At 42.2% G+C, this 10,929-nt stretch overlaps 1 protein-coding gene across 1 annotated transcript in view; it reads right to left on the reverse strand.

The window, feature by feature from the left end:
* Positions 1-1,621: 1,621 nt before the first annotated feature.
* CFAP161 (cilia and flagella associated protein 161) overlaps positions 1,622-10,929 on the reverse strand; it is a 16,481-nt gene continuing 7,173 nt past the window's right edge. The window contains exons 6-7 of the mRNA XM_075855268.1: positions 10,672-10,745; positions 1,622-1,871 (exon numbers count right to left, since the gene is read on the reverse strand). Coding sequence (XP_075711383.1) covers positions 1,703-1,871; positions 10,672-10,745 — 243 coding nt within the window. The 3' untranslated portion in view covers positions 1,622-1,702. The remainder of the gene's footprint in view (positions 1,872-10,671; positions 10,746-10,929) is intronic.

Raw genomic sequence — 10,929 nt, forward strand, 5'->3', positions numbered from 1 at the left:
GCTGCATGAAAAAAAACGGAATGTCTGAACGGCCCCATTGACTTACATAGGTCCTTGCGACGCGCGTGATTTTCACGCGCGTATCATGGACGTAAAATACGCTCGTGTAAATAAGGCCTTAGGCTAAGTTCACATCTCGTTTTTACGTACACGTTTTGACATGAAAAACCAAATGTCAAAACGTGTACCACAGCGTGAACATTGATGTCTATAGTCAGGACGGATGCCCTAATGGTGTAGTTTGTTCTTACGTTTTGTTTGCTTACTTTCTATCCTTTTTTTTTTCTCCATGTCCTGAAAAGCATAGTCTACTACTAAGAACAGACACAAACGTATAAAAAACGTATACGACGTATACTACAAAAAAACTTAAGCGTGTGTTACAAATGCATACGTCAGTGTAACTCTAAAAACGTATACGTAGTCGTATACTACAAACATGTGCACAAACGAGATGTGAACCTATCCTTAGGCCGGGTTCCCACTGCCCGGATACACTGAATAAAAACTTTGCTGCGTATCCGACCTGGTACCCGCAGCACCTTCGGCCTGAAAAACCGCGGTGCGGTTTTTCGGACAGAATATCCACTGTGGAAAGCAACGCTGGAAAAAAAAATCAAATCGTTCATACTTAAACCCTCCCTCTCTTCTACGCGTAGTCCTGCCTCTTAAGATGATGGTGCAGGCCATGTGACGCTGCAGTCTGTGATTGGCTGCAGCGGTAACATCGAATGAAACATCAACCCAGGAGGCCGGACTGTAGCAGGAAGGGGAGAGTTCTGGGTAAGTATTATTTTTATTTTTTTCCTGAGTTGAGATTTTTGTGGTGGTATCGCTGCGTTTCCCCCACAAAAGTCACGACACTTGGCTTTTTGTTGCGGGTTTTGCAACCCCATTGAATTCAATGGGGAAATTCTGCAACAGAAAATAAACGAAAAATCAATTAAATTCCGCATCGCAGGTCAATTTATTAAAACGTTTTTTTTTTACGCAGCATGGGCATGAGATTTTCTAAATCTCATCAACTTTGCTGCTACTGTAAATGCTGCGGAATTTCCGGACAGAATTCCGTTGCGGTAATTCTGCAGCATTTATGCTACGTGGGAATGAATCAGACGTGGCGGATTTGCTACGGAATTCCACTGCAGACAGGCTGCAGTGGAAATCCGCAGCAGACTTTTTCTTCTTTGGTTTCTATTGCTTTTTAGGTAACTTAGTGCAGACATTGCGGAAAATAACAGTGCTTGCGGTGCAGGATTTACATTCCGCAGCATGCGTAGTCTGTTGCAGAGAAGCAGCGGAATTTCACAGCAGATTTCAGTCTTTGCCATGCAAAGACTGAAATCTGCAGCAAGTCCGCTGCAAAATCTGTCACGTCTAATAAAACTGTTAAATATGCACATTTTGCTGCAGATTCTTTGCGTAATGTCCACGAATTCACTGCAAAATCCGCAGCGGTAAATTTTCGCATCATCTGAACCTGCCCTTAAGCTCCCCGTACACGCTGCAGATTTTGTTGCAGAAATTCCTGCGACTAAATCTGCTGCTTGTACATGGGGCCCTTGAGCGCCACTGCAAGGCTTTGTTGGGTCAACTCAAAGTGAAAGACTGTAACCTTTAAGTTTTTTTTATTTTTATTGTAAATATAATGGATTCTAGTTAACCAGTTACAAACCATTGCAGTAGGAGCTTAAAAAACACATCAGCTTCCATTTATGTCTTCACTTAGTGGTTTAGGTCTGTCAAACATTGTATTTATGTCATCACTTGGGTTTCCAGTCACAATAATCCAATGGTTTTCATTCTCTTCAACTCTGTGTCCATTTAAGTATGTATGTGCAGTGATTTCACATTCTTTGCCAAATAATGTCCTGAAATAGAAATCATCAGAGATATGAGGTGTGAGCACAAAGTGCTGTCACTGTGATTCAGGTCTGTTACAAGAATTACATTCTATGAGAAGTATTTCGATTTTAGACTGTGTAAAACCTAAAATAACACTTTTAAAGAGACATAAAAGTGTAATAGTATTAGTTTTGTTTTACATTACTTTCCCCCATTCTTAGACCCATAACTGTTAAGGTATGTTCACACGGCTTATTTTAGGCCGTTTTTCGGAAGCAGACCGAAAAATTGGAAGCAGAACGCCTCCAAACATCTGCCTATTGATTTCAATAGGAAAAACGGATTTCTGTTCCGACGTGCCATTTTTTTACGCGCCCGTTTTGAAAAACGGCCGCGAAAAAGAAGTGCTTGTAACTTCTTGAGACGTTTTTGGAGCAGTTTTTCATTGACTCTATAGAAAAACAGATCCAAAAATGGACGTGAAAAACGCAAGTGGCTTAAAAAATTTCAAGGGAAAAACAGCTCTGTATTTTCAGACATTTTTGATTTTGTGTGTGCACATATGCTGTAGTAGTTTTAGGCACCCCTGAGGACCAGGATCTTCCACATAGATTGGGCTTGGCTAAATGTCACCAGCTTGTGGCCGAGCATATTGCTCCATGTGGGAAGACTGGGTATTCATTTAGTCTACACACTGGATAATTGAGCTCAATAGACATTTCAAGAAAATGTAATAATATGAGGGCAATAGAAGAACACATTGGTGCAACAGGTTCAACAACAAAATAATAAAGACTAGTAGAAATAACATAAAAATATAATATGCTTTATGATTTTATTTATATACTATAAATAGCACCAGAACAGTGGTCGCACTCAATTTGAAAAAATTAGCAAGTTATAGTATCCACGAGGCTGTGGATCGGGGGGAGAACTGCCCAGGATCACACTTCCAACAGGGGAAGGAATATGGCCGACATAAGTTGGGTCACCCATTGTAGTCACATGGGTTGTATTTTGGCGCATAGCAATTCGTTTCCAATAACTACAAAAACTGTGAATACTGAAGTCCTTTACAAATGTACCTTCAAAGTGTGAGAAATATTTTAACGTAACTGCTTGAACTTTGCCACCAATGCAATAGAGGAGAAAAGCAAAGCCCTTCTAAAGATTTAACCTATTCCCGCCACAGCCAGTTTTTCCATTCCCACCGTCCAAGAACCATAAATTTTAATTTTTCCGTCGACAAAGCAGAATGAGGACTTGTGTTTTGTAGGAGTTGTTGTTTTAAATTGCAGAATTTACAATCAATCAATCATGTATTGTATTGAAAAACTTTTTTAAATGTATTTGTGGAGTGGAATAGAAAACAAAAAGCAATCCTGCCATTGTTTTTTTTTTTGTTTGATTTTTACAAAGTTCACCGTGCAGTAAAAATGAGATTTTAACTTTATTCTGGGGTTCAGTACGATTATTGCGATAGAAAATTTATATAGTTTTTTTTTAATGTTTTACAAAAAAAAAAAACCTTTGTAAAAAATAATAATTTTTGTGTCGCCATTCGGTATTCTGAGACCCATAATTTTTTAACTTTACCATTAATGGACCTGTGCTAGGGCCTGTTTAGTAAATTTTATTGGTACCATTTTGGAGTACATGCGACTTTTTGATAAATTTTGATTCCATTTTTTTGGAAGCGAGGTGACAACACAAAACAGCAATTCTGGCGGTTTTTCATTTTTACAGCAATCACCCTGCGGGATAAATAATGTGTTCTTTTTATAGTTTGTATATTTATGGATGTGTTGGTATAAAGAATGTTTTTTGTTGTAGAGGTTAGAGTCAGACTGATTAATTGAGTCTGTGGACAGGAGTCTTTTATACAGGTGACCATGTAAGACAGCTGTCTTTAATGCAGGCACCAAGTTGATTTGGAGCGTGTAACTGGTCTGGAGGAGGCTGAACTCTTAATGGTTGGTAGGGGATCAAATACTTATTTCTCTGTGCACAATGCAAATAAATATATATAATTTTGACAATGTGATTTTCTTTTTTTTTTTTAATATAATCTATCTCTCACTGGTAAAATTAACCTAGCCTAAAAATTCTAGACTGTTCATGTCTTTGACAGTGGGCAAACTTACAAAATCAGCAAGGGATAAAGTACTTATTTCCTTCACTGTATGTTGTCACCAGACTCTCTCAGGAATTCACAATTATGATCTGGACCTGTAGCTTCAAGTGATCATATCTCAGCATAGGTGATTGTAAAACAACCATTTTCTATTTTTTTTTCTTTAAAATAAACTTAAAATGGTCACTAACTTTTCAACAAACTCTGCATAAATCAATAGTGCAAGTGAATAAAATAAACTTTGTAATATATTTTATTAGAGAAAAATGCCTCTTTCTCCATTTATCAGCTCACTAAGAGATCAGGTTACATGATGCCCAAAGAAGTCTATGGAGAGGGGAGGGGGAAGGAGTTGCTGGAGGGGGATCGAGCGACACACAAAGACACTGCTGTAGCTTCTAGTAAGTGTTAGGTTATGTGCACACACACTAATTACGTCCGTAATTGACGGACGTATTTCGGCCGCAAGTACCGGACCGAACACTGTGCAGGGAGCCGGGCTCCTAGCATCATACTTATGTACGATACTAGGAGTCCCTGCCTCGCTGCAGGACAACTGTCCCGTACTGAAAACATGATTACAGTACGGGACAGTTGTCCTGCAGCGAGGCAGGGACTCCTAGCATCGTACATAAGTATGATGCTAGGAGCCCGGCTCCCTGCACTGTGTTCGGTCCACTACTTGCGGCCGAAATACGTCCGTCAATTACGGACGTAATTAGTGTGTGTGCACATACCCTTATATCTCACACCAGTGCTGGATTCACAGCTACACTGTTCAGTACTCCATGCTTCTGCTGCTTCTGAGGGTGTGCCACAGAGGGATAGGAGAGCAGAATCTCTTTTCTCTATGTGCAGGGTATGGGAGACATAATAGCAGCTAGTCCTCGCCCACTCAGGGAAAATTGACAATGAAAGAGCATACAGATGGGAAAACGGGAAAAAAAAGTCATACACATGACAGCTTATTCTGAAAGGTCACCTCAAACGACAGGTACACTTTAATTCTCTTTCTGGCAGGTCTAATTTAAAGGGGTTGTCTGGTTTAGAAAACCCATGTTTAGGTCAGCTGCTAAGACCATCTAACAATTTCAGTTACTGGAAATCTCTGAACCAACATTCTGTAAATCTTCTTTGATTTGAATGGACATCTGTTAGGATGCCACTTTATAAAACACTGTTGCAGCTGCATCTTAAGTATGTAGTTCAATTTTGGGCACCAGGCCATAAAAAAGACACCAGAGAGCTGGTAAGGGTTTAAAGAAGGACAACCAACTTAATCCGAGGTTTGTATGGAAGATCTCAGTTATGAAGAAAGGTTGTCTAAACTAAATGTATTCACCCTAGAGAAGAGATGGCTAGGGAAGATATAATATCTTTATATAAGTATGTAAATAGCCCTTATAAAAACCAATGTAATAAGTTATTCTTTTTCAGACCTCACAGAGAACACAGGGTCACTGCCTGCTGTTAAAGGAAGTGTGATTTCTTGGCAAAGTTTGTAAGCATTACTGTCCAAACCATACATTTAGGGAACATGCTCCCAAAGGATTTGGCAGAATGGCTGAAAATGTAGATATTTAAGAAAGGGTTAGACATCTTCCTTGAGAGAAAAAGAGACCTGGTTGACCAAAGCAACCATTAAAAGTGCAGCTTTCGTTTTTCCGGAGCAGTTTAAGAAATGAAAGAAGGGCTCTGATAGATTGCTATGGACAACAAGGCAAGTTTATCTGTTAGACAATTTTTCCATAAATGAGGCCCATAATAACTACATTTTGGCTGCTGCTCTGCCTTCTGATGTATAATGACGAACATTGATTATCTCATTAAAATGGCACCTGACAAGCAATGGGATGTATTAGGCAATAAGTAAACAGTCAGTTCTTGAAGTTGATGTGTTGGAAGCAAGACAAATGGGTAAGCATAAGGATCTGAGAGACTTTGACAAGGACCAAATTGTGATGGCTAGATGACTGGGTCAGAGTGTCTCCAAAATCGGCAGGTCTTGTGGTATGTTCCCAGTATGCAGAGGTTAGTACCTACCAAAAGTGGTCCAAGGACAATCGGTGGACCGTCGACAGGGTCATGGGCTCCCCAAGACTCGTTGATGCACCCGGGGGGGGGGGGGCGATGACGACGAAGGCTAACCCATCTGGTACAGCTACAGTAGCATATATTGCTGAAAAAGTTAATGCTGGCCATGATAGAAAGGAACAAACAGGGCATCTCAACTTGCTACGTATGGCGCTGCATAGACCGGCCAGAGTGCCCATGCTGACCCCTGTCCACTGTCTAAAGCCCCTCAAATGGGCAAGTGATAATCAGAATTGGTACATGGAGCAATGGAAGAAGGTGGCTTGGTCTAATGAATCATATTTTCTTTTACATCATGTGAACGTCTGGGTGCATATGCATCGCTTCCTGGGGAAGAGATTGTACTAGGACGCACAATGGTAAGAAGGCAAGACGGCAAAAGCAGTGTGATGATCTGGGCAATGTTCTGCTGGGAAACCTTGGGTCCTGACATTCATGTGGATGTTACTTTGACATGTACCACCTACCTAAACATTGTAGTAGACCAAGTACACCCCTTCATGGCAAAGATATTCTCTAATAGAAGTGGCCTCATTCAGCAGGATAATGCAGCTGCTGCACTGCAAAAATTGTTCAGGAATTTTTTAAGGAACACAAAGAGTTCAAGGTGTTGACTTTGCCTCCAAATCTCAATCTGATCGAGCATCTGTGGGATGTGCTGTAAAAACAAGTCCTCACAATTTAGGACTTATTCACACAACAGGGATTCTCGGCCGTGTGATGGCCGTTTTTTTATCGGCCATCACACAGCCGCAGTAGGAACAATAGACCCCAAATGGAGCTATTCACACGGCCAATTTTGGACATCAAAAAATGGAACATGCCCTAATTTGAGCTGTTCTTCCCGCCGCAAAGCTCCCATAGAAGTCTATGAGGTCGTGTAAAGCACGACTGCCACTTGGATGTGATCCGAGGGACGGCCGTGGTTTCTGCCACTCGCTCGCTCTCTTCTCCTCCTCACAGTGCGAAGTGCATGTAAGGAGGAGGAGGAGGAGGAGGAGATTTTTTTGCTCCCTGTAGGATCCATATAAGAACAGTGAAGTCAGGGACTTCTCCTGGAGCGGTCCACTACAGTGGCGCAATCTACAGGAAGGGGGGTGCAATCTACGGGTGCGCCATGTACAAGGGGGCTGTGTGGCACTACCTACAGGGGGACTGTGGCAATATCTACAAGAGGCTGTGTGGCATTATCTACAGGGGGGCTGTGTGACATAATCCTCTACAGAAGACAGTGTGTGGCATTATCTACAGGAGGCTGCGTGGCATTATCTACAGGGGGCAGTGTGTGGCATTATCTACAGTGGGGCTGTTTCAGTATCTACAGGGGGTAGTGTGGCATTATCAATGGGCAGTGTGGCACTATCTACAGAGGGAAGTGTGTGGAAAAACAAATGAAATTCATCCGTTTTTAAAACGGACAGGGAAAAAAAACAGCTGTAAAACGGGTCAAAATAAGACATTTTATCGGTCGACAACTCGGACCCTGTCGTGTGAATAGAGCCTTACAGGATTGAAAGGTTCTGTTGCTAAAGACTTGGTGCAAGATAACACAGGACACCATACCAGGTCTTGCAAAGTCCATGCCTTGACAGGTCAGAGCTGTTTTGGTAGCATGAGGGGAACCTACACAATATTAGGCATGTGGTTTTAATGTTATGGCTGACCGGTGTATAAATATAATACATGACTGTCATGAGGTCCGCAGAAGTAGTGACTGTCACAGGGGCTACAGAGCACGGTGTGGATAGGAGTGGATTTGGTGGGGGGCTAAACTGGGGAGCGATATTTAAGGGATAGCGAAGTGTTCATCCTTTAACCTTCATATGGAGATGTGGACTTGGCTGCTACAGGTTGCTACACCGAAACTACTCTCTGTTGGCAACTGTCAATGTGGACAGGAAAGGGGCAATAATGGCTGGCAAGATACAGGGTTCAGTATTAGCATAGGTCAGGGCAGGTGGTGACTTTCAATCACGTTTTAGGAAAGCCAGAGGTCAGGGAAGGTGGTGACTTTCAATCATGTTTTAGGAAAGCCAGAGGTCAGGGTATGCAGCAGACGGTTATGACGGTAAATAGGCAAGTGGTCAGGGCAGTCGTCAGGCAGGCCAGGTCAAGTTCAGGCAAGGTAAGTAGCAGATACAAGTCTCAGGGAGTAGATCACTAGCAAGCTAAAGTAAGAACCTAATTTCTCATGCATTAAGCAATTTAAGAGCAATCTTTTTATACAGGGAAAGCTGGGTATAATTTTGGCACACACTGGCCTTTCAAGAGGAGAATGGTCAGCGCTCTAGCACTAGAGAAGCAGAACCAGTAGGTGAGCTCTGCCAGGGTAATAGGCTGCCAGCAGGGTGGACAGGAGAAGAGCTGCGCCAGCCAGGAGTCAGAAGACACCAGGTACCGCTAAGTATATGGAGCCAGCGGCAGCCATTACAAAGACCATTTAAAATTTTGACAGGAAATCCCCCTTTAACCCCTTAACGCCGAAGGACGGATATATCCGTCCTCTGCAGCTGCTAGTTTGCGCAGGAGGATGGATATATCCGTCCTGTGATGGCGCGGGTTCTGCCACTGTACCCACGCGATCAGCGGCAGGAGCACTGCTGTTATACGCAGCCTGGCTCCTGCTGCAACTGCCGGAATCGAAGCATGCTCCGATTCCGGCAGTTTAACCCATTAAATGCCGCTGTCAATAGTGACAGCGACATCTAATGTGTTTGACAGAGGGAGGTAGCTCACTCTGTCACCCTATCGGCGCCCCCGCAAAGAAACAACGACCCCCAGGTCTGCCTTCAGCAAATGAGGCATGGCCTAATAGATTGCCTGTCAGTTTTACACTGACAGGCAATAATGCTTTGGTATACTGAGGGCGGATTCACACGAACGTGATATGCGTCCGTGCAGCCCGCGTGGTTTTCACGCGGCTCACGCAGACCAATACAAGTCTATGGGGCAGTGCAGACAATCCATGTTTTTTGTGCAGCGTTAGTCCGTTGCGTAAAACTTGCGACATGTTCTATATTTCGGCGTTTTTCGCGCATCATGAACCCATTGAAGTCAATGGGTGCGTGAAAATCACGCATGCCACACGGAGGCACCTCTGTGGAACGCGCGTTTTTCACGCCAGACTGGTTGTCTCTATGCTAATGAGTTAGAGCAAACTTGTCCAAACCGGAAGAAAGCAGGACAGGTGCGCACATCAAGCAGGGGTGTGGCATTGTTGGCCTTTTTGTAGGCTGGTGAAAACCTAACACCTCCATCCATTTTTCCACGCGCGGGAAAACCGCATGCCGTACGCGCGTATTCAACGCACAAACGCGCCAAATATGGTCTTATTTAGTAAAAGTGTCAAAACAAATAACACATGCACATATATGGCATCCCCGCGATCATAACGACTTGAACAATAAAATGAACACATTAATTAAACCCCCGGATGAACAAGGTCCAAAAAAAACAACGGCAAAATTCTCAATTTTCTCCCATTCCCCCCATAAAAAATTAAATAAAAGTTAATCTATAAGTCCTATGTACCCCAAAATAGTACTAATGAAAACTACACATTGGCCCGCAAAAATCAAGCCCACGTACGGCCACATTGACGGAAAAATTACGGCTCTTGGAATGCGACGATGCAAAAACAAGTAATTTTTTCTAAAAGGCTTTTTATTGTGCAAACGTAGAAAAACATATAAAACCTTTACATATTTGGTATCCCCGTAATCGTGCCGACCCATAAAATAAAGTTAACATAGTAAACTGCGTAAATTTATAACGTGAAAATCAATGCTGGAATAGCTGCTTATTTTCAATTCTCTCCTAAAATAAAGTAAATCAATATATTATAAGCATCTAAAAATGTACAATTACAAAATACAACTCGTCCCGCAAAAAACAAGCCCTTATACGGCTATATCGATGGAATAAAAAAAAAAGTTACGACTCTTGGAATGCGACCGTGAAAAACAATCCTTGGTCATTAACGCGCAAAATGGCCCGGTCATTAAGGGGTTGTGATGATAAAACACATGTATCCCCTATACACAGGATAGGGGATACATATGTGATCGTTGGGGGTCCGACCGCTGGGAGCGCTACATGAGGGACTTGGACTTCCAGGTTCTGTGTCCAGCTTATTTGTTCGGCAGCTCCATAGAAATGAATGGGATTCTTCTGCACATGCGTGACTGGCTCTCCGTTCATTTCTATGGAGCTGCCGAACACATAAGCCGGACACAGAACCCGGAAGTCCAAGCCTCTCATGTAGCTCTCTGGGTGACTTTCGGTCCACCGTTCTCCTTATCGCTGGGGGTCGCATCAGTCGGACCCCCAGCGTTCACACGTATCCCCTATCCTGTGGATAGAGGATAGATGTGCTTTATGGCACAACCCCTTTAAAATACCCGCTGGACATAGCGAATTGAAGAATATGTAAGAAAAGCTATTGAATGTGTTACTTTATGGTCATACTTAATATATGAAGTGGAAATCTGATCTTATTATAATTTTTTTTATATATATATATATATCAAAGTGGAGTAAACAAAAAAAAGAATAAAACGAAGCCACTGAGGATAAATAACATGAATTTTGTGGCTTACCATAGTATATACTTCCTGAGAACAGCTAAGCATTGATTCGTTTTACTGTGAATAATAAGGACTTTGGTGTTTGCCTGGAATTAGAAGGAGATCTGTATTAGTATTAGTAACCATTCAATGATCACGGTGTAAAATTAGCCATATTCTGTACAAATTGCCAAAACCACAGAACGCAAATCTGGGTTCAGGTCTAGAACAGATTCCACAAATCTGTTCTTTAATCAAGATTATTTTAAGTGTATTTTCACACAGAGAATG

The sequence above is a fragment of the Rhinoderma darwinii genome, chromosome 3 (assembly GCF_050947455.1).
Source record: "Rhinoderma darwinii isolate aRhiDar2 chromosome 3, aRhiDar2.hap1, whole genome shotgun sequence".
Lineage (NCBI taxonomy): Eukaryota > Metazoa > Chordata > Amphibia > Anura > Rhinodermatidae > Rhinoderma > Rhinoderma darwinii.